Genomic DNA, 24,653 nt, shown 5'->3' with positions numbered 1-24,653 from the left:
GCAAGATACAGTGTACTATTGGCTGAAAGGTAACATCACAGTCACGATGTATTTATTAAATTTTCCAACAGAAACATTTGATACAAGAGTTATCAAACTCTGTTCCAGAAGAGTATGTGTGTTTATTGGAGGTTTATCAGAGGCTTCTCACTAAGATCAGTAGTGTTTTAAGGTTCCTGGATTTATTGGGTAGTCTTCCTGTAAGTTTTGTTATACAGTACAGTACACTCCTCAATTGTGGCTAGAGGTTCTGGAGTAAGTGCTACTTGGGCTCCCCCTCCCCTTAAGTGAAGAGTGCTGGAGATTATGTAATTTTTTGTAACATTTGGTTTACTTGCAACAAAGGCTTGGAGTGCCCTCCTACCCAGCCCTGTCTCCTCAGAGTATTTCTACCCCCTAGCTAGAACAGGTTCTTGAAGAGTGAGAATGCCTCGTTCTTGCCAAGGTGGAGAATGTCGGATAGTGGCCACATTCTGCACCAGCTGTAGCTTCCAAACTGTCTTCAAGGGGGCAGCCCCTCATGGAGAGCATTGCCATAGCCCAGGTGGAAGGTCGCTAGAGCATGGACTGAAACCATGGTAGAGAGCTGCAGGACAGGCCATAACTGGTGAAGCAGCCTAGGCAAGGCATATGCACTTCTAGCTACAGACTCTACTTGTGGTGCCAGTGACAGATTGGAATCCAGAAATATCCCTGAACTATGAACCCTTTTCTTCAGAGGGACTACAACTCCTCCAGGAACATGTGGGGTGAAATATGTTGCCCACCAGTTGCTGATAGAAACCAAGCAGCCGCTTGGGTCTTGGCCCATTACAGTGCTGCTTCTGCTACTGTTCATGACCACAAAGGAGTAGTAGGTGTGTTGTCCCAAGACCCAATAAAGGGGTAGAAGAATCCTGAAAACTGCAGGCTGGTCATTTTGACTTTGATATCAAGAAAGATAGTAGAACAGATTACAACACAATCAATCCGGAAGTATCTTCTTAACAATACAGTGATTAGTAGAAGCCACCACGACTTTGCCAAGAATTAATGCCAGACTAATCTTATATCTTTTTTTATTACTGGATTGCTAGCTTAGTGCAGGGCTGGCACACCAACGAGGCAAGATGAGACAGTTGCCTCAGGGTGGCAGGCTCTGGACAGCCAGGGGAGTGGCTGTGCTTTTTGCCACCTCCTCCTCCTCCCCCACTGTGCCCTTGCCCACTACTCTGCACCCACTGCCAGCCACTACTACCTGGTCTCCTTTTACCCCCCCTCCCCCAGTGGGCAAGTAGCAGGCATGCAGCAGAGGAGGGGGGTGGGCTGCAGAGGAGGAAGTGGGGCATTTTCTGTTTTGCCTATAGTGACAAACATCCTGGGCTGGCCCTGGATCAGTGGATTGCGGGAATGCTGTGGACATGATTTATCTTGATTTCAGCAAAGGATTTACGGATGATATTTTTCGTTAGCAAACTGATTAAATGCAGGCTGGGTGATCACACGGTCAGCTGCTTGGAGGTCTGCACTCAGAGTGTGTTCACCCATGGTTCCACTTCAAACTGGAGGGAGGTTTTGAGTGGGGTGCTGCACGGCCCTATCTTGGCCCCTGTATTTGTCAACATGTTAATCAATGGCTTAGGTTAGAGATGGGGAGCCTATTTCAACCAGAGGGCCAGATTTCAACTTGGCCACTTACTGGGGTCTGCTTTCCAATGGTGGATGAAGTGGGCAGGGCAAAAGAACAACAGAATGGAAAAGCCTGCATGCCTCTATCCACCCTTTGTCGCAAACAAACATGCATCAGATATGCAGCCACACAGCGCCACCCCTTCTCTCTTTGTCATGCACACCGCACGCTCCAGATATGCAGGAACACACACACAGTATTTCCAGCCCTTTCCACTCCAACACTAAGGTGGGTGTGGCTGGAAACATCTTGGGGCCTAAAAGCATTCCAATATCACAATCAGTGGCAGAGCAAGCCGAGGAGGGCCAGCTGCCCACAGGGATGGGGCCAGCCAGGACAGGACACTCCTCAGGACCTCCAAGGAGTCTGCCCGCCTCCTCCCTCTCAGTCATCCTACAGCGGAGGGGAAGGCAGCAGGCAGACGTTTGGGGCAGCGTGGAGCTTGCGGGCACCCAAGCCACCGTGTCACTCCCAGGAGAGACGCATGGCTCAAGCGTACTGCAGGCCCCACGGTGAGTGCCGCCCACCATTTTGTCACCCCCCCCAGTGGTGACACCCGGGGTGGCTCACCCCCATCGCACCCCCCTTCCTCAGGCCCTGATCACAATGTTCCAGAATCATGACAGGTAGTAAAAAGCGACACCTCCCATCCCGGCATGCTACCTCCCTACTAAGAATCAGGCTCCCCTACTTTTTTTGGGGGGGGGAAGCAAAGTATATATTTGCTACAATTTAACTGCAAGTCTAGTTTGAGCCCCACTTTCTCTGCACAGTGTTCTGCAACCTGGTGCCATTTATATGTTTTGGACTGCGACTCTCAGTGTTGGCTGGGGCTGATGGGAGTTATACTCCAAAAACATCAAAAATTGCCACTTTGGGGAAGGCTGTGCCGCACCATTAGTGCTCAACTCTGCCTGTCCCATCGCAACAAAACTCTGCTCCCAGCACACAGCAAGCAAGACAGCACAGGCATCTCATGGCTCCTAGAAAATGAACAGCATTTTTTCTGTATTGGTTAGCCTTGACTACAGAAGCAGCTTTTTTTGCTTGGTCATCCTGAGCAGGGGGGATAATGCACTCAGCTCATCCTGGTTAGTCTTTTGGGGTCTATGGTACATTCATCCCAGCTGTCCCTGCTTATTCAGAGTAGACTTAGTTTTCTCGTGTTTGGTAAATCACAATTCTTGCTTTGCCCCTATTTTGCGTTTTTAAAAGATACCTTATTTAAATATTGTTCATAGACTTGTCATTTTTCAGGGTTCAGCTCTAGAACACAAACCTTTGAAAGGGAACTGGGCACATCTCATCTCTGTCTGATGCATGCATAAATTCATGTGCATCGATATTTCAGACTGCAATCCTATGCACACTTATGTGAAAGTAAACGGCACTGAATACAGTGACACTTAACTCTGGGTAAGCATGTGCATGATTATATTGCGTAGTACCACACAGTGCACACAGCCCATTGGTAACATACTGTACAAAGTGATTAGGCTTTTCCAATGTAATTTAAAGGAAAATGACAAAGCGGCGTTTGATCTCAAATTAGCACAAGGCAGGTTATGGCACAGTAAATGGATACAAGTTACAGGAAACAGCTGAGAGCAGCCTCTAGCAATGTGTTCCCCAGAACTGTTTCCTTCCATGAGCCTACTCCCAGGGTACTTTGGTTCCTACTATAATTACAGAATGCAGCAATCTAGATAAACAAATAGTGCTTGAATATTTTTACCACTTGTATCAGTACAATACATTTCAATGAGATTATGTTTGCTATGTCTTTGTATATACTTGGAAATTTGAGGATTTCCCCTCAAATATAATTCAGTTACATTTTTAGAAACTCTCCATGTGGCCATTCTCACTAAGACTTCAAATTTAAATAAGGATACATCCCCAAACCCAAATACATTGAAATTAACCTATCCCCCCCCAAATTTAACTCTACATTTCTGAGCTGCATGTTCAGCTTTTAAACAAGGTGTTTTCTTTTTGAGATGCCACAGCAATGTTGCTTGCTACTCCAAAATATTCCCTTTATATATGTAATTCTTCCATTTCTGCTACCCTTTGGGGAAATATTTAGGTTATTCTGTTTTTCTCTTAATAAAGCTGTTTCAAAACTATTTATATTATAGTTGGTTTTAATGTGTGTCATTGGGGTTCTGACATTGCTTTTGAGTAAGCATGCATAGGATTGGCCACCAAGGGATTATCATTTAAATGCTGACATGAACAGCAAAAAATGTCATAACATTTCTGTGGAGTTATATTATTCATTCCAAACCTAAGTTCAAAAAAGTATTCTGTGTTGTTATTCTTTTGTACTCTCAGAGTAACAATCATTGTGGGTCAGGAATGGAGCCTGCTTCTTTACTAATCAAATGAGAAACATTTCATGCCTGAACTCCAAAATCCAGGCCCTTGAACTTTAATGCATGCACGAGGCACACTTTCAGTGCTGCACAGTTAATAATAATCCTGAATTCTGAATCTGATTCAAAGGCTACTAAAACTTACTTGTTTGTAGGAAACCTGGTGTGAGGATTTCAGTGCAATGTGTAGACATGAAGAAATAGTCAAACCAGTTCTCTCTTCTTCTTTTTTGAAATTGTCTTTATTTCTTTTGCTGAAAGAATTCCAAAGAGGTTTCCTATAAGGGGTAATAAGTGAGATGATTATTATCTTTGCTGCCAAAATACTCTATTTTTCGGGGTGCTTCCCCCCTCCCCTTTTCAAAACCAGTGCTTCTTTTCAACGTTAAAGGGCGTGAAATCTGCAGGATTGAATTTTATGCGTTTTTACCTCTGGGTATCATCTAAAATGCTCCGCTAGCGGGGATGCTGCCAGTTACTATGGCAACGCCAGAATTGTACCGTGCATGCCCGTATGTGATTGTATTTTGTTCTCCTTGTAGATGGAGGAGATCAAATTTAAAGACAGAGCAGTCTACGTGCTGGAAAGAGAGTTAGGGGTTCAAGCCGGGCATGCTCAGAGACTTCAGCTCCAAAAGGAGGCTTTAGATGAACAACTTTCCCAGCTCAGAGAGGCTGACCGGCATCTGAGCAGCCCCAAGCGGGAACTTCCTCATGCAAGTGGTGCAGGAGAGACTTCAGATCATTCAGGAAGTCCTGTAAGCACTTTCTAGTGGTTTTGCCTGAAACAAACAAATATGCCAAAATCTTGATGAGTGAGTGCACATTCTGGCAACAAATTCTTTTCCCCTCTGGGGTGGTGGCGAGGAATCTGCAGCCCTCCAGGTGTTGTTGGATTCCAACTCCTAGCCGCCCCGGCCAGCATGCCCAATGGTCGGGGATGCTGGGTGCTGTGAGTTCAGCAGCCTCGGGAAGGACACCGGTTCCCCACTCCTGCTCTAGGGAGAGAGCGCCAGCAGGATTTCAAACCTTATTTTGACATGTGACAGCATGGTTTTTTGTTTGTTTTAATTTGCCAGCAGGTAAAAAGAATTAAAACAACAACAACAACACACAGCTTACCTTGACATTTTGCCTTAGTTTGACAGCATGAAATGGTTTGTCCGAGACTTACAATGCAAATGCATAACTAAACTGATTAATGGGTGTGCGCTAATTTTGAGGGCTACTTACCAGCATTGTCGCAAGCAACCACAAAACTGAATTGACTAGCGGGGGGGAAACAGAAGTAACCTGCCCATTTGTAGAGAACATTCTTAGGCTTCATTACTGATATCACTGAGGTTGCTCATAATCACAAAGCTCTTAACCTTTAGCCAATGCTCTTTGCTGTTTCTTCCATGCTGTTTGCAGTCTCTCCTTCCATTAAATCTAAACCCATTAAATTTTTATGCTGGCTTCTTATGTACCTTTGCCACTTCTCCAGCTTTTGTATTAATTTGCTAATAACAGAGATTCCCCCCCCCCCGTGACATTTGTTGAACTTCTTTTCATTGTTGATCCTCATCAAGATTTCTTTTGTAGTGCTTCTTAATTTGAAATGTAGATATATATATATATACACATGAGCACAAAATCTTTTCTGTCCTTTGTTCCAAGCCTCTCCTGCACCTGTTGAATGAAGAATCCTAGCACGATTGAGTGTCATTCAAGCCAAATATAACCATTGGTTTGCTTGAATCAAAGCTCTTAACATACGTGGTTCCAAATGAATCAAAATAGATCAAGAACAAATGAAGAAATGTTAATATAATGAGATAATTATTTCACTCTTTTTTAAAAAAAGCAATGATGCCTACTCTTATATCTGTATTCATTCTCTATTTGGGTTAAACATTTTCACGTGTGGATTGATTTTAAAACACAATCCTCTGATTTTTAAAGTGACCCATTTAGATGCTCTGTTAGATTCACCGCTCCATGGGAAAGGAATTATGCAATGCTAGAATTGCACGTACCAGTTACATTTTATATTTCAGCATCTATATACCTCACATTACCATAAATAAGTTCTAGGCGGCTCAGCTGTTTTAAGGCACTCAATTCAACAGTGGCAAATACAGGAAACATTGCCATAATTCCCAATGTTTTCTTTCACAATTCCCAGTATGATGTGTGTGACTTATTATCTACATATGCATCCCTTTTTCATTTTCTTTTTCTTTTGCATTTGCTTCCTCTCTTACATACATCCTTTCTTTGATATCTGTTGGTCTCATCTTTCAGTATTAAGGCATAGATTACACTATTGATTATATATAATTAGTCAGGAATGGATGGATTCAACAAGGGAAGAAGATGGGGTCTGTAAAGAGCTCTAAAATATATACATTTCCTCTATGAACAGTTATTTGCAGTTGTTTTTTGTTTTAGGAACAGCAGTTGGATGAGAGGGACGCCCGGCGCTTCCAACTTAAAATAGCTGAATTAAGTGCAATCATCAGGAAACTGGAAGATCGGAATGCATTACTGTCAGAGGAACGAAATGAGCTTGTAAGAAATCACTTTTATTTTTCATAAAATAAATTATGACTGGATTATGTAGGGCAGATCCACTCCATCTATATGCCTCTTGTACTCAGCACTACAAGATTCTGGGTCTGAGTTTGGTTTTTGGGGGGGGGGCAGAGGGGTGGCACTCTTTTTAATAAAACAAGGCTGGTCAGGTTTTATGCTGGATTCAACCCTGTTCCTACCATCCAACCTCTTTATACCTAGGTCGGTTAAGTTTCTGTTTCACTCAAGAGACTTGACTATTTTTTGTGAGAGCACTGATAGCAAGAGGTTGAAGCAACTTAAGAAATAGGATATACGCTCAGATATAGAGAATATAATATATGGACATAACTTGGAAAATAAATGTTGATGACTTTATAGTCATCAATGAGTTCATCAATTTACTCAACTCATTTCAGAAAGCAACCATTCAGTCCCCTTCAGCTATAGAAAGAGGCAAGAATCTGACACACATCTTAGCAAAAATTGCCTTTCTCCAAAGAAGATGTTTTTCTAACGTGAAACGTCATAATTGCATGTGGGATTAGGAACCTATCTACAGTATACCATCAGCTGAAGTTTGAATGAATAAGATACATTGAGGCTAACCCAAAGAAAGCTCAGAACACTTTTGATAGATGGCTAGAACAAGCCCGTTTTCTAAGGCAGTTTCAAATTCGCTGAAGGCCCATTGGTAACCTCTCTCTTTTTGCCACAGGAAGGAATTTTCGCTCTTTCTTGAAGTGGCCACAAAGAAGCATTCTTTTCTTTCCTCTCAGTTTCTTTAGCTTTTATAAGCATTTAGAGCACTGACCTTTTCAATAAAAAAAATTAGGCACCAGTCAAAGATAAAGCACTTAGATTACAATGTGTGGAACTTGGGGCCTACCAGATGTTGTCAGGCTTCAAGCTCCCATCATTCCCAGACAGCACAGCCAATGGGCTAGGGTGACGGAAGTTGTAGTCCAACAAGATCTGGAGAGTCCGCCATCCCTGCCATACATTTCAGTGTAATTGGAAGTGAAAAGTGGAACATAGGAAGTTCCCATGCATCAGGTCAGACTGTTTGTCCATCTAGTCCAGGCACCCCTAAACTTGGCCCTCCAGATGTTTTGGGACTACAATTCCCATCATCCCTGACCACTGGTCCTGTTAGCTAGGGGTGATGGGAGTTGTAGTCCCAAAGCATCTGGAGGGCTAAGGTTGGGGATGCATGAATTCTAATCTATTATTGTCTACTCTTGCTGACAGTGCTTCTTCATGGACTCAGACCAAGACCCATCCCATCACCTGCTCCTTGACCCTTGCCAATGACTGAATGTGGAATTTTTGAATGCAAAAAGAGTGCTCTACCATTGAGCTATGGCCCTCACTTTGCTGTAGGCTCAAGTTCTCAGTATAATTCTGATGAAGTCCGCCGAGTTAAACTTCTGGAATTTTCCCCTCCTGCTTTTAGTTCTTCAGAGTGCTACCCCATCTCTATGCAATCCTATTTAAAGGCTAGTTAATGACATTTACTGTGGCAAACCCTATATTTCACTGAGCTGCTGCAATAAAGCATGATGGCATGTTGGAAAAATCCATATAGATGAAATTTATAGAGGACATTAGAGCAGCAGTTCTACAATATAATCTGGGGCTTGCATATTTGATGAGGCAGTTGTGAGCACTGGAAGTACAGCCACTTGGCTTCTTTTCCATTCCCTTAATAGTATCCCAGGCTTGCAGGTATATAATCTCCATCATATGTTTCATTCATAAAACAATGCAAGCATATCTTCAAATGGGATGGTATTGGTTGCCATTCCACATGGCTTTCCCTTAAGAGCAAAAGTTGAGGACATGTGTCATTCTTTCTCCAAGTATACTGCGAAAGAGCCCTGCTCCCTGCTCTTCAAGCCAGGAGACATAAGAAATATCTATATTATTTTTAAACATATTGGTATTTGTGCAAAATGTCTTTGTTTTAAATTTTGCCAGTGCCCTTTTGGCACTTTGACTTTCCACACAATATTAAACTTTGCTTCCATCAATAGACAGTACCACAAACCATTACCTGAATCTGAGCCAATTCCTTCCATATATGGAATTCTAATAGGATCAAATTGGACTTCTACACCTAAGACTTTTCAGGTTCACATGTGAGGCCACTGCCTAACTGAAGCCAAACAGGTGTGAATGTGGTCGGTGCCTGGATTGATGACCACCTTGGTGCCATGCAAGATACCTTAGGTTCTATGATAGAAGAAATTAAATGTAAGAAAACCAATATTTGTTCCAATCTTTCCGATTAGAATTTTTGAATAAGTGGAGCATTCCACCCAACGTGTACCATATTTCTTTTATATTTATACCATCAACATTGTGCAGATTTCTGACACCTGTGTAATCCTCCCCCCCACTTTTCAGCTGAAGCGTCTGAGAGAAGCTGAGAGCCAGTATAAACCACTGCTAGACAAAAATAAACGCCTAAGTAGGAAAAATGAGGATTTGTCTCATGCCTTACGTCGTATGGAAAATAAGCTAAAATTTGTCACACAAGAAAATTTAGAAATGGTGAGATATTTACATCATGTATTCTCCCAGGAATCCCATGTTTTACAGTATTTAATTTTATTATATTAGCATTTTCTTGTACTTATTGTATTCTATTTTACACATTTCATTGAACCCACCTTGGGATTGCAATATGATGGACAGCTTATAAATGAGGTATATAAAATGGAAAAAAATGCACACAACTTCATGCATATATGCAAAATGTCAAAGACTCACATCATTTTGCATATTCACCCACTGTTATATTGAAAAATATAATAAATGCTGGGAAAGGATGTGATTATATCTTTTGACTTTCTCTATATTTAGATAATAATTTTATTATGTTTACTGTTTCAAAATTATGTTTTTAATGTGATTTTAAAAAGAATATGTTGTGCCATTTTATGAAAACACCGAAACAAATTGTTGTTGATCCAGTGGTATATATTACTATTTAAAAATAGGGGGGGGGGGGTTTCTTGGAAAACTTTGAGTGACAGTGTCTTGCATAATGAGGAAGGGTTCTATGATGTTTGTTGAAAAGCCATTCTCATCAGTTGCTCAACATTTGTTCTGTTTCTTTAGAGACAAAGGGTGAGAACAATAAGGAGACCAAGCTCTTTAAACGACCTTGATCAGAGTCAAGATGAAAGAGAAGTCGAATTTCTGAGGTTGCAAATCATAGAGCAGCAAAATATCATAGATGAACTTTCAAAGGTAAAGGAAGACTTCACTGCAATCCTTCTGTAATTGCCATGTGGCCTGGCACTGCGTAGACCTAGCTTCACTCTATGGGGACAACCCCTGGGACTTGTGTGGGGAACCGAGAAGTCATCACTTAGAAATATGAAAGGGGTGAGGGGTGAAACCTGTGGCCTCTTAGATGTCTCTGGGCAGAGACAGGCCCAAGGTCACCCAGTGAGTTTCATGGCCAGGTGAGGAATTTAGCCTTGGTCTCCCAGGGGTTGACCCTCTAGTCTAACCAGTACCTCATAATGACTCTTGAATAAGAAGCATACACTTATTATTATGTAATATATAGAGCTGATTGGACAAGTTTAAAACAAAAAGTATTGCGATATTTTGCTAGAGAAAATGAGACAAGTGTCCTTTCATATAACAAGTTTTCCTAATTCTTTTAAACTAGACACTAGAAACTGCTGGCTATGTGAAGAGCGTAATAGTAAGTAGCATATGGATTTCATTTTGCTTTTCATGTGTGCTTATGTGAACTCTCCATTGAATTGTACAGTGAGATTGTCATGTTTAATGGCTTCATACGTTAATATAAAAGAGATTCTGGTTAGTCTCTCTCTCTCTCTCTCTCTCTCTCTCTCTCTCTCTCTCTGTGTGTGTGTGTGTGTGTGTGTGTGTGTGTACACACAGGCAGTGACCATTTCGCATGAGGGTTTTGTTCCTGGCCCCCATGCATATTCGCTGGGTGCATATAAGCAGACCCCACCCCATCCTGCCCCATTCCACCTGCCCTTCCCTGCCCTCTTTTCTCCCTGCCCCTATTCCTCCCCCATTCTGGAGATTAAGCATCAATTGGATGCACCTAAAATGGTCGGCACTTAAATATATATATATATATATTATATCTTTCCAAATTATGTTTTTATATATATATATATATATATATTTCAGGGACTAGTTTTAGTGCAAGGTTATTTCATCACAGATACCAGCCAAAGAATTTTGTCGTCAGATCAGATGCTTGAAAGTGAAGCTATGCTTCTTAAAGTTCACAAATCATATTTTTATTATTATCACTGTCCTTTGATTTGTATTCTGATTTGCCTCACAGATTATCTGTGCAATTTAAATGCCCTGTTCTATTCCAATTTCACACTTTCCATAAATATAACGGTATAAGAGACTGACAATTTCTTAGATGAATTGTATTCAATCCCAGTTTGTGGATCTCTAACACATGCATTTTGCTTCTGCTTGCAGGAGCGGGATAAGCTTCTAAGGTATAGGAAACAAAGGAAGAAATTTGCAAAATTTCCCAAGGTAAGAGACTAAGTGGGAAACCATGTATTATTTCAATACATATATAATGATATTTAAAGAGCCTTTATGGAGTAAGCCAACTGTGACCATCGGCTATTATAATCCCTTTTAGCTCACTGCCTATTCAGACCTCTTCTTTTAGCTGTTCTGCCTATTGGGCTCCCTTTCTTGTCATCCCTCTGCTTCCTTGCCTCTGCCTTTTTCAAATAGGCTCATTTCCCTCACAGCCACTGACTTTGTCAACAGGACAAAGGACTGACCTGTCCCCTCTCTGCAGTTAGAATGCCCATAGCTGATAGGACATTGCCAGTCCCCCCGCCCCCTTATACAGATCAAAGATGAAGATTATTCCAATGAGTTATGGTGGTGTATTTAATTTATGCAAGGTTTTTACAGCCTTTGTTGATGATCAAAAAATGTATCCAGTGAAATTTTCCTGTTAGTGCAAGGACTTTCAGCTGCACTACAATACTTCCTCTCCCTCTTCTCTTCCTGCTTGTGCCTCAGGGCCCCCCTAAATCTGTTATGGGAGTTTCCCCAACTCTTCAGAGCAGATGGAGGGGTGCAGGGAGAGGAGAAGAGAGGGAGGGGACTTCCCATCATGCAGGAGGACATCCTTGCACTAATGAGATGCCTTCATTGGATACAGCCCATAGATGCTACTTGATGGGTAATAAGTGTTTACTGTGATGCACCATTCTCCTGGAGGAGCTTCTCATAAATTACTATATATCAAGAAAATGAAAAAGAGATGATATTTGCTCATATTATTCTAACAGTAATTCTTCACGTCAGAATTCATATAGGAAGGAAGTTTAGTTATCTTGTATTGTAAGATTTGCTTGATTTAATATGGAAAGATATGTTTGTATTGTTCAGTGGCCTGCACTTACACATTGTCATTTGGTCAGAAGCCAGTGGTGGAGACATTTTTCGGGTATGATGAAGAAGCTTCCCTTGAGTCTGATGGCTCTTCTATCTCATATCAAACTGACCGAACAGATCAAACACCCTGCACACCGGATGATGACTTGGAAGAGGTAATTGTCACACATCGTCCAGTGGTTTGGGTACTGCTACTACTAGCTTGGAGGGACGCGGGTGGTGCTGTGGGTTAAACCACAGAGCCTAGGGCTTGCCGATCAGAAGGTCGACGGTTCTAATCCCCGCAATGGGGTGAGCTCCCATTGCTCTGTCCCTGCTCCTGCCAATCTAGCAGTTCGAGAGCACGTCAAAGTGCAAGTAGATAAATAGGTACCACTCTGGCGGGAAGGTAAACAGTGTTTCTGTGTGCTGCTCTGGTTCGCCAGAAACTGCTTAGTCATGATGGCCACATGACCCAGAAGCTGTACGCCGACTCCCTTGGCCAATAAAGCGAGATGAGCGCTGCAACCCCAGAGTCGGCCACGACTGGACCTAATGGTCAGGGGTCCCTTTACCTTTACTACTAGCTTGTATCCAACTACATTATACTCAGAGAATAGACCAAGTGATGTTGCTGGACCTAAGTTAATCACTAATAATACTGTAGCTTTTTACTACTAATAGAGGTCCTCTTTATCCTGGGGAAAAATCTGGAATGAGAACATGGAATCTTTTATTCCCTTATATTTGGTGAAAGGGTTGATTTGCATCACATGTACTGGACGCTAGCTCAAAAATGGTTATGCCATAATCAGTTCATTAGTCTTTTAAGATGCTACAGGACACTTTCTTATGGTTATGTTTCCTTGGTTTGTTCACATGGATTTGATAGCAGCATAGATATTGCACAAACTCAAATGGTTAAGCCCATAAGAAATGTAGAATAGTTTTGTGTAAATCTTGTCAAAATGTTCTATCCTAGAGGAGAGTTTACCGTCCGTAAAGGCCGTTTATGAATTCCATTGGTTTTCTTTCTCAGGAGAATTATATTCATAGTTCAATCTGACATTTCCTTTTTTATTATTGTTGCTGTGCTTTAGGGCATGGCAAAAGAAGAAACAGAACTGAGATTCCGGCAGCTGACAATGGAATACCAGGCCTTACAGAGGGCATATGCTCTGCTGCAAGAGCAGGTTGGAGGAACGTTGGATGCAGAACGAGAAGTTAAGGTCTAAATGGCTTATATTACATGAAAATAAAGGCTTATAACTATATAATATTTTCTGCTAGTCTAACCCTTATAACAGAGGTACTAGATCCTTTCTGGGTGAGAAATAATGGATATCCTATAGGTCAGAGGTGGAGAAATGCATCCCTCCAGACACTTGTTGGACTTGAACTGCCATCAGCCCCACAGGTTTCCCATTCCTGCTTTAGGTTAAGACAATTTATGATTGCTTACCTGAGCAAAGACTCTGAAACAGAGTATAGATGACACGTATATTTTAATGTTACCTTATCACGGTGGGGACCACTGCAGAGCAGTTCCTTTCACTCAAGTAATGTCCAAAGTCATATGGGAGGTGTCCATGGTGCTGTTCCTCTCTGCATATCAGCATTTCATCCATTTCTGAAGAATAATAATGATAATTTATGGGAAGGCGATGCTGTTATGGGAAGGAATTCAGTTGTCAACTCGCCCTACAAGACTTCAGACTATTACTGGAACAGCACAGGGAGGGAAATACCCTACAGCAGCAACCATATCACTAATGTAGCAACGGAAAGGAGCCTTAGCTTCATAAAGTATTATTTGTGGTAGGTTATTATTATTCACTAGGTATCCATAAACTGTCCAAAACAGGGAAGGGGAACCTGTGGTGGACCCCAACTCCCATGAGTCCCAGTTAGTATAGCCAGTGCTCAAAGATGATGGGAGTTGCAGTCCAACCACCCTGATCTAGAATTACAATCCATCAAGACCAGCCATGACTATAGTCATGTTCAGATGCTCTTTTTCTGGATTAAATCAACATGTGAGCAGAGAGAGAAGGGATGAATGTGCTTGTGTTGCCCCTATGCATATCTGCATAGAAATAAGCCCCACTGAATGCAATGATCCACTACTTTCAGTGGGACTTAAACCTTATAAAGGTGTTCCTCTTCTGAGTTGAGCCTATATGTGAGAAGGGAGAGCAGGGCTGAGTGCAATAGGTCCACCCTCTTGCACCCTCCATGAACAGGATGGTGACAATCTACAGTGTGGACCCTGCTGCAGTTGGGTAGGTTCCCCTCATGATGTAGAACACCAAATGCAGTGGGACTTGCCTAATTCATTGTGCTGTTAAGTTGCATTTCTTTCAATGAGAGTGAGTCCTGATTAACTTGAGATAAATTGGCACCTTAAAAAACTTAAGGCAGACCCTGTTTTCAGGTTAGTGGTCTTAACTAGCATAGTAGGAACATTTGGGAACTACAAGGGAGAAGTACCCATATTAAGGGGGACAACCATCCAAACTAAAGGTAGAAGCCATATAGTGACAGGGTGAAATGATGTCTAGGTAGAAAGCTGAAGTGCAGAAAGTTGAGAAACAGCTTAAAATGAGTTTAAATGTGCTCCTCATTTTCATTCTTCAACTTTACCCCACTCCCTTCTTTTAGTTATCAGTGATAAATTATTTTGGGGGAGGTTTTTCTAGGCAGAAAGTTGTTTAATGTGACTCCGATCTGCTGTGAATTCATAATGTGCCTACAAAACCATCTCAAATACAAAACTCAACTTTATGGTCTCTCAGATCAGTCACATTGTCCACTCTTGTGCTGAAGGAATAGATTGCTGAGAAACCACATCTAGCGCATTTTTATTTTCATGCTTCTCGTCAGCTTAAAAAAATGATATATGAAAAAAACATTGAATGCCATTACTATGGAAATCTGTTAGCAATATCCTTGAATATAAAATGCTCACAAGCATTTACTAAGATTACGTATTCACAGGTTTACACTTGTAAAAGAGATGCATTTCCTTACAAGAATCTGAATATTTAAATTGTGTTTTGCCTTCTTTGAGCTCACCTTGCAAGTAATGATACCTTATACCACAGATGGGAAACTTGTGATCCTCCAGATGTTGGTAGACTCCAGCTGCTATCATCCCAGACCATTGGGAGTTGGGAGTTGGAGTCCAACAGCACCCGGAAAGTCAAAGGGTTTTGCATCTCTGTCTTATACATATGTCTACAACAGTATACATTCTCACCTATTAATATAAAATTAGGGGGTGGGGTTGCTCCCTCCTACCCTAGCCCAGACTTCTTTTTATTGAGAATGAATGGCATCCCAGGAGGCATAGAACACAACATAGACAGGTGATTGAAATACACTGTTTGAAAATCAGCTTGAAAGTTGTAATATGATTTAGTCTGGGGGGAAATTGACCATGGATATCCAATACTTCATGCCCAACACAAGACCACTTCTTAAATCAGTATCCCCGCCTCAAAAGTATGTTTTTATTTAAAGTCCACTGTTGGGCAAAACCTTTAGGACAAACCAAAAAGTTGAAAAAATGTGGCAAGTTTTCCAGTTCACCAGAACTTTTTCAGGCAAGATGGTACACATAGCACGAGATGCTGAGACAAGGGAAATTAGAAAGAAATACACCCCTAAAGTACCCAAATTAGGCTGGCTATTGCAGCCCCTGAGGTCAGCTTGTAGACTCAGTTCCAAGATGGAAATTACTGGCTTTCATAATGTGTGAACCAGCTATCTGTAAATTGCAGTTCAAATTGTCCAAATTCATAAATCAGCATTTGGGTGTTTATAGTGTCACACTGGGCTATTCAGATGGGTAGAACTGCATTGTCCTTGGCATGATAGCTATCAGAGAAAGTTTGACGTTTCTTCAATCCCATCCTACAGACTCGTGAGCAGCTTCAAGCAGAAATCCACAGATCCCAGGCTCAGATAGATGACCTAGAAAAGGCTCTTGCAGAGCAAGGACAGGTAATAGATGCATCATATCAAATGCATCACATGTTTAGCTATGTGCAAATACATCCACCCTCATGTATTCCTTGGCCTGCAGCCTTCTTCATTCAACATTTTCCTTTTAAGAGTTTGAGAAAATTGTTCTTGTAATCAGTCCTGACAGATTTTCTCAAGGCCTCCAAGCCACAGTCCAGGCACCTTCTAGGTCCTTTCTTGGGCTGATTTATTGGAATAAGCTTAACTCCAAGATTTACTTCTACAAGTCTGGCTTCGATTGGGTTATATATTTTGAGGGCAGCTCAATATTTAATCTCTTGCACCTAGGTTTGAGGTCCCAATCTACCAGACTGTCCACAATTCTCTGGTTTTGGCAGGTTTATTACTTAACTGTGGTAGTATACATTGCAGGGGCTTTCCCTATCCTTCATTCTGGCTTTTTGGCACATCTGATCCTCTCCCTATGTTTTGAGCATATAATTAATCTAAGGGAAGGCTCCAAAAACAAGGATGATAAATCCCTCCAGAAATAGTTCGTTTCACCACTGCACTTCTCAAGAGAGGCAGCCTACGTGCTATTTAAAAAGTGTCTTGACTCAACACAGTCAGGAAGCCAATGTCCTGCTCACAATTCTCTCCTGGGAAATCATATGCCTTCTATTGATTTCTGCCCATGGCTGTGTTCACATGTAAGCATGTATACATGAATGTGCTGGCTCCTGGGGAGAGCACTGAAGCCACTTTGCTCTTCTTCAATCCTTTCAGCTTAGCGCAGCAGCTAAGCCAAGGTTCTCAGCTCCAAGATTTGTTTTTGGCTTCAGCTTCTGGTTAAGGAGGAAAGAATTTAGTCGTGTTAAGATGACATGGTAAACAAAACTTTGGTTGCTGCACCATGCTGAGCTAAGAGGCCCAGGGACAAGCAAAGCAGCTGTGAGTTCCTCCTCTCCTATCTTGGTAACCATTGGATGAACCAAGCCAGTGTTAGGAATTGAATGTTGCCAGTGTTTTTTTCAGTAATATTAATGCGTGTCCCCCCCCCCAAGGATATGAAGTGGATTGAAGAAAAACAAGCATTATACCGAAGAAATCAAGAGCTTGTAGAAAAGGTACATTTTTGGACACTTCTATTCAGAGAATTAAAAATCCAATACTTACATGCAAAAGTGTAATCAAAGATTAATAATAAAGAACATTCGCATCATATGTGAACTAAAAGGGAGTTTAATGGACTAGGTGTGTATTAGTTTTCATTACAACAAGAAAAGATGGTATTTTCTCATGAAGTACGTAATAGATCTGTCGTTATGAATGTAGTATCATAAAGAGTAATCCCTTTGTTTTTCCAGATAAAACAGATGGAGGTAGAAGAGGCTCGGTTAAAGCATGATGTTCAGGATGCTAAAGATCAAAACGAACTCTTGGAATTTAGGATATTAGAACTGGAAGTGAGTATGGGCCACAGAGGCTTTCCAGTTTGCTTTGTCGTGATGAGAGGTGGGTATGCATAGCTGTAAACTGAGCGATCGGCAACCAACACCAGTGTATCTACAGTGAGTTCTTTCATGAAGCAAGAGTGACAGATCTGTGCTGCAAGTCAGTGGCAATCACACTTTTAACAACTTGGTGGCAAATATTACAGATAGCATGGCAGTGTCAGAAGAGCTTTGGAGATAATGTACAAGGAACTAACGCATGCCAAGCATCACTTCCATCATGCTCTCCCTTGGTTGGTCCTGCACCACCCTTTGCTACATCTGCAGATGTAATAGTAGTGACTTGCTGTAATGCAGCGCCATGAATGATATTGTGAGTCTGCTCAACATGCAAGCTGAACACCCCCTGGTTGTGACACGATGCTACTGCAGTGATCCTTTTAATCAAAACCCAGGCTGTGTGCACAATATACATTGACATGACATTTCCCACCCACCCCAAATAATTATAGGAACTGCAGTTTTCTAAGAGTGATGAGAACTGTAGCTTTGTGAGGGGTGAACTACAGTTTCCAGGTTTCTTGGGGTGAAGGCATGTGCTTTAAATGTGTGGTGTGCCTGCAGCCAAAGCTGACCATTCTCTAGCCCTACATGCTGAAATCTTAGCCTGTTTAATAATGCCTTATGATGTGGAAACGTACCATTCAAACCTTCAGAACTGTGGGTAAAAATAGTGATAGTTCAGTTATAAAGAGCGCATAAGCAGACAAAGGGAAATGGAGGTTAGATGGACAAGGAAACAAAGCCACGTTAACTGTTGGTCCTGGATGATACAGTTATTATTTGTAGTATTTTATAGTCTGGGTTTTGGGGGGGGTTCTATTTAAAATTGTTTTTATTTGCTAGTTTTTAAATATCATCTGCACTGTATATTGAGTTGGTGTACATTGACAACAGCCCTTGACTCTTTGTTGTTTTAGAGTCTGGCTCCTTACTATAATCTACTTTGAGAAATATTATATATAGGAATCTGTATGTTTACTAAATAAATTAACCCAATGCAGATGCTTTGTTGACTCCGCACATCAACAGGATGCAATAATCACCTGCATTATCTTAATTAGAAAGTGTAGGAAGATATTAAAAACATCATACTTCTTCTTTTATAATAGGAGAAAAAAATATAACATTAAAAAGTTTGAAGGAGAACTGAATGGTAGAAGACTGCATGTTTTGCATACAAAAGTTCCAAGGTTTAATTATGGGCATCTCCCGTTCAAAAGAGCAAGTAACAGCTTTTGGAAAATACTTTTGTCTAGGTCCCTTGAGGGGAGATGGAAGGATCTGCCAATTTTGATTCTTTCCATTTCTCATTTTCCCAATCTTAAATTCAGTTTTCCATGTTTTGCAGCCATTTCTGGTTTGTTTGTTTTAAAACTTTATGAAAATTCAGCAGCATTTTAGTGAAAATTTCTCTGAATAAAATTTCACCTAATGTTTACATTTTTTTGCTAGCAATTTCCCCTAACATCATCATTTTTATGCTTACCGTTCCTTTACCCCCTAGTATATGCATTTTTGTGAATATTTTGTTTGGTTGAGGAATTTTTGCATCGCAAAATTCAGATAGGGGCAACTTTTGAAGGATAGCTGTGTTTCATTTCACATATTTAAAAAAAGGGTGAATTTGATAGATTCAGCTTTAAATACATAGTGAATCAAATTTCTCTGCCATCCATACTGGAGAGGCACTGCTAGTCAGAGTAGGTAATACTGGGCTTGACAAACAAATCATATCATCAGGTATAGTGCCACTTCCAAAGGTCTTTTCTCTCCCTAGCAGCCCAGAATTGAATTTATGTCACATATTTCTCTAGTATGCTTCCCATCACAGCTGTGCATGCACAGTACTGAATGACTGGTAAGGAACAGTCCATTTGTTTGTGCGCTTCCGACAGAGCAGAGTGACCAAGACACTCCTTAAGCCCATATTAGCTAAGGTGCTTCTCTACATATGTTAGCTGAGGACCAGGCAACTTCCAGAATATTTTTGCAAAATAATGACTGGAGACAAAAAGTCAAGAGTTTTGGAATTTCCATTAATATATATATAGAAACTCAAATTTGTGGTTTTTTATTCCTGAAAATGCAACGGATAAGATGCTTGGATTTTCCCATTTGTCATTGCATATTCTCACTATCCAACTTTTGCTGTATGCCCGAGTTTCAGAAACTCAGAGGAGTTTCTTAGATTAAAGGTTCTGCAAAGAGCAATCGTTTTTTGCCCATACCATTTATACACCACATTTGTACTATTACATCACAGCATCACACCCCTTAGATCATGGGTAGGCAAACTAAGGCCCAGGGGCCGCATCCAGCCCAAATCGCCTTCTAAATCCAACCCACAGACGGTCCAGGAATGAGCATGAGTAGAATGTGTCCTTTTATTTAAAATGCATCTCTGGGTTATTTGTGGGGCATAGGAATTTGTTCATTTTTTTTTCTTTCAAAATATAGTCCAGCCCCCCTACAAGGTCTAAGTGGTTTCTTGCTGAAAAGGTTTGCTGACCCCGCCTTAGATATATCTCAAAGCAGCCAATGCTTCTCCTTCTGTGCAGATTCGAAATGATTGACAGTCACTCTCTTACACATTTGGCTTACATATGGTTTATATTTAAGTTCATGAAAGCTCATTCTTAATTAAGCTGATGAGAAAGCAACACAGTTTTGGTTTGATTACAGGAGCGAGAGAGAAGATCTCCAGCTATCAATTTTCATCACATTCCTTTTACTGAAGGGAAAAGCCCCCTCCAGGTCTACTGTGAGGCAGAAGGAGTAACAGTAAGTCATTCTTATTTTCTTTTTTCTTTGTTACTGCTTCATCTCAACAAAGCATTGTGAATTTTTCTGATATTCTGTGCCTTGTGTACCTCTCTCTTGTTAGGACATACTAGTAGCAGAGTTGATGAAAAAATTGGACATTTTAGGGGATAACGCCGTAAGTGTATGTTCATTTAATAAATTGTGCATGTTCCTACTAGTATGTTTTGTCCTTTTGTCCAGATAGCATTAAATAACCTCAAGCATCTTTTAATTAGCATCCATTTTTTAAAAAATGCTTTTCTTACATTTTGTTTGGGACAAGTCAATACAGGCCAATATTTGCATGCCCTTTGCTATTATATGCCAATAAGGTCCTTTGTGGTTTTTTCCACACCACCTTAATGTTGGCTATTTAATTTTACGCTACTTTTCTTTAAAAAAGCAAAATCAATTCATGAGTGGGCACGCTCTTTCTATTTCCCTCTAACGCTTTCCTGGTCTTTGTTTTTTGCTTCTTTTGACAAGTATTTTAATAATTTTGAGAATTTAGCTCTGTCAAATAGAATAGATTCAAGATAGAGCCTAAGGTGAACTAAATTTAAATTATTTCTTTAAAAAATGGTACAAAATTGTGCTACATAAATTCTTATTTCCTGGGTCAAACTCTTTAGTTTACTACTGACCCCGTGTAAGTTACAAGTGAATTCTGCCGAACTGCTTGTTGGTTTATTTGATGATCCGCACAAAGATGGAGCCTGGCTGATTTCACCACTCCCATTGAAATCAGTGGGATTTAAAAGTGCTGGCATTTGCATCTTTGTCATTTTGCTGACTATTTCAGGAGATGCTGGTGCCATGGGGAAGGGCCACTCCACCTACAGCAGCATTGCTGCTACTTACTGGGGGCGGGGGCAAGGCAGTGGTAAGCTTGGGGCTGTGTGGGCACACCAGTGCGAAAATGCTGGACTGGCTCCACCAGCACAACTGCATGCTGCCAGCCCTTCTCCTACTCTGCCCTGCCCTCGTGCCATTCCTGAAAGTGGGAGCAGCTGCACAACACCACCCACTACTGCTGGCTTCTTCTGTACATCACGCTTGTAGATCTGAGTTGCAATTCTTTTCTGTATAGTATACTTACTATTTCTCTAAAGGAGCTGTGTAGAAGACTTTGGCTATATGTAGAACCTAAAGGGTAAAGGTAAGGGGACCCCTGACCATTAGGTCCAGTGGTGACTGACTCTGGGGTTGCATTGCTCATCTCGCTTTATTGGCCAAGGGAGCCGGCGTACAGCTTCTGGGTCATATGGCCAGCCTGACTAAGCTGCTTCTGGCGAACCAGAGCAGCGCATGGAAACACCGTTTACCTTCCCGCCAGAGCAGTACCTATTTATCTACTTGCAATTTGACGTGCTTTCAAACTGCTAGGTTGGCAGGAGCAGGGACCAAGCAACGGGAGCTCACCCCGTCGCGGGGATTCGAACTGCCGACCTTCTGATCAGCAAGTCCTAGGCTCTGTGGTTTAACCCACAGCGCCACCCGTGTCCCATATGTAGAACCTACCTGTGTGCAAAAAAGGAGGTGCTCTTTGGGAAGCAGGGCTAGGTCATGTGAGGCATGGAGCTGCTGTATCTCCAGAAGTCTTTTTCCTTTTGCTCCATAATATCTATGTCAGAGAAGGAGGACCTGTGGCCCTCCAGGTGTCATGGGACTCAACTCCCATCTCATCCCTGTTCCTTGTCCTTCCTGGCTGGGGCTAGTAGGAATTGAGTCTGACAACAGGTTCTCCCTTCTTGATCTAGGAAAACACAGCGTGCAATGTGATGCCACTATGCCGAGAGCTGCTCTGCTCTCCTGACATAATTTGGCTATGGCAACAAGATGAATGATGACAATTCTGTTTTGTTCTTGCTGCAGAACCTAACGAATGACGAGCAAGTAGTTGTTATACAAGCGCGGACAGTTTTGACACTGGCCGAAAAGGTAATGAACATGGTTCCCCCATCCCATTCTGAGAGGTATTCAGTGAGCGCTTTCTCTGGTATAGCACAGTCATGACCAGTGGCAGTATAGTGGTAGGGCTGGTATTTTTCCACTCATTGTCCACCCTGCATTCAAAGCTGTTTCTAAGATGAGGAATGCTTCCATACAGGTGTTTATTGTTTATTTTCATGCAGGTTTTTTGCAGCACCCACAATGTTATTGGCCTAAAAATGCTAGCTTTGTTCATGCCCCCACCCCTTTAATTCAGATTTACCCTTTCTGGGGAAGATCAAATAAGTAAAAAAACAAAAACAAACAACAACAACCCTGGTACCAATGCCCAATATGCAGTATGTCAACAATTCATTTGAAAATTAAGGAAGCACTCCTGGACTACACATTACTTAGTAGATGCTGATTGAAATGGCCCCCATGCATTTCTCTTCCCCATGCCACCACCAGAACATGTAGAATAGTGCATCCGAAGGCCATTTCTTGCCTCAAGGCAAGGCATTTTTATACTAGCACTACAATGTGTAGCACATATATTGGGACACTCTTGTTCTCAAGGAAGAGCTACAGAGAATCATCAAATTGTAGAGTTGGAAGGGATCTTGCGGGTCCTCTAGCCCTACCCCTGGCAAGCCAGGAATCCTGCCCACAGCTGTCCCTGGGTGGGCCCGAATTACCTTCTGGTTAACAGTCAGACGCAGATGGTGCTGAGACGATGCCTTCAGTGCGGCCATTGCAACTGGCACCTGCATGCTTAAGGCAACAGTAAGCCAAAGAATACCTTGTGAATTGGTTAACATGGTAGGTGATGTCATAAAGGGCCATTTCCATTTGAATGCTATTCCTTAGAAATGTCTATGACGGTTGAATTGATACAAGTGGGATCTGTAACAAACGGGCACAGTGTGAAGTACTCCTGTTCATTGCGCCAGCTTTCAGAGCACTCCATTGCATTCACACACACCCCTCCAAATTCTGTTCCCCTACCTTACAGATATTCAGCATTCTTTGGCCATGAGCATGCTCAGTTCTTGTGAGTTGATTTCATGTTCTCCAAAGCATGCTGATAGCTCTCTTTTGTCCTTGGTAGCCCCATTTTGACTACATAGCTGTCATAACTCAGCACTTCAATTTTGCTGTTCATAATACCCTATGGGCAGCAGTCTTAAGCACGGTCAAAACAGGGGGTAGGGATCTTTTTTCAGAACAATGGCCACATGCTCACCCGGACAATCTGAGGTTCCACACTTCTGTTCAACAGCAAATGCAATACTCAGAATATCCTCATTGCATTCTTGGTAATCATTGCCATGCTCAAGGAACTAGTTGATCATTTTGTTGTTTTTTGTTTGTGGTTTATAAGCTAGCAATATACTGGAACATCTTTGTTTTGTGTCTAATTGATCAGTAATATGAGAGCAATAATAAAAGAGAACTTCTGACAACTACTCATTTGTCAAATCTGCATATCTGACTTGGATTTTTTTCTCATCATGTCTGTGTAGTGGCTGCAGCAGATAGAAGTAACAGAATCAGCTCTACAGCAGAAGATGATAGATCTAGAAAATGAAAAGGTAATACAAGAACTTATACAAAAAATTTAAAACTAACCCCACACAGCACATAGAAAAATGCCAGTATAACTGGAATCTCTTTCCATCTTTAGGAACTATTTAGTAAACAAAAAGGATATTTGGATGATGAACTTGATTACAGGAAGCAGTCCTTAGACCAAGCACATAAGGTAAGTTGAATTCTTGGAAGATTCAAACAACCTGAATGAGAGTGACCATTCCATATTCCATCGGCTGATAGAAGCCTTTTGGTTAAAATTGAGAGTTGAAGAACAGATGTTACAGACTTGGTTTCATGACTTAATGGAGTATTTCATCCAAAATAAGTCCCAGTTACCCTCTGATTGTGTCATGAGTCTTCAAAGAATGATTATGATCAACTCAGTAAGTGCTAGGGAATAGGGGATACTGCTTTAACAAAATACTCTTTGTTTTAGGAACTGCATTGCTGCTACAATTTCTCTTAAGAAAAATGCCAGAGTTTTAACTAAGGCAGTTTGCAAATGCCCTTTTACGTTAGGAGGAGACAGTGATTCTGAGTACATGGCGAAAGAGATCATGAGAGGTGGTTCGGTACAAAAATCAGGGTGGGTTTTCCCCCCTGGCATTAAGACAAAATGAAAGGGAAAGTTTTCCACACTTAATTTCTGTATTCCACTCTGCTTTCAAAGGTTCAAAAGCTGGATCAGTAAGAATGTTGACAACGAGAAGTTTAGCGCTGCAAGCCTGAGAAGTGTCCATTGATAGACATATCTGAGGGACATAACATAGCCGATTAACCCTCTGTGCTTCCTCTTTCTAGCACAGAGACTCAGGT

The 24,653-nt window shown here is 41.4% G+C and overlaps 1 protein-coding gene across 18 annotated transcripts in view; it reads left to right on the top strand.

Moving 5' to 3' along the window:
- JAKMIP3 (Janus kinase and microtubule interacting protein 3) overlaps window positions 1–24,653 on the top strand; it is a 115,661-nt gene that overhangs the window by 61,383 nt on the left and 29,625 nt on the right. For 3 of the 18 annotated variants that reach the window (XM_081863201.1, XM_081863184.1, XM_081863198.1), the window contains exons 5-20: window positions 4,590–4,805; window positions 6,481–6,600; window positions 9,013–9,159; window positions 9,730–9,861; window positions 10,292–10,327; window positions 11,101–11,160; window positions 12,072–12,200; window positions 13,125–13,253; window positions 15,946–16,029; window positions 17,055–17,117; window positions 17,358–17,456; window positions 20,190–20,288; window positions 20,392–20,451; window positions 22,185–22,250; window positions 23,768–23,836; window positions 23,929–24,006. In XM_081863201.1, the coding sequence (XP_081719327.1) occupies window positions 4,590–4,805; window positions 6,481–6,600; window positions 9,013–9,159; window positions 9,730–9,861; window positions 10,292–10,327; window positions 11,101–11,160; window positions 12,072–12,200; window positions 13,125–13,253; window positions 15,946–16,029; window positions 17,055–17,117; window positions 17,358–17,456; window positions 20,190–20,288; window positions 20,392–20,451; window positions 22,185–22,250; window positions 23,768–23,836; window positions 23,929–24,006 (1,587 nt within the window). The remainder of the gene's footprint in view (window positions 1–4,589; window positions 4,806–6,480; window positions 6,601–9,012; window positions 9,160–9,729; window positions 9,862–10,291; window positions 10,328–11,100; window positions 11,161–12,071; window positions 12,201–13,124; window positions 13,254–15,945; window positions 16,030–17,054; window positions 17,118–17,357; window positions 17,457–20,189; window positions 20,289–20,391; window positions 20,452–22,184; window positions 22,251–23,767; window positions 23,837–23,928; window positions 24,007–24,653) is intronic. The other 15 variants (XM_081863196.1, XM_081863200.1, XM_081863195.1 and 12 more) reach the window with 10 other exon arrangements.

The sequence above is a fragment of the Podarcis erhardii genome (genome assembly GCF_964252035.2).
Source record: "Podarcis erhardii genome assembly, chromosome: 5".
Lineage (NCBI taxonomy): Eukaryota > Metazoa > Chordata > Lepidosauria > Squamata > Lacertidae > Podarcis > Podarcis erhardii.
The sequence above is the reverse complement of the archived record's forward strand: the minus strand, read 5'-3'. Positions and strand labels throughout refer to the sequence as shown.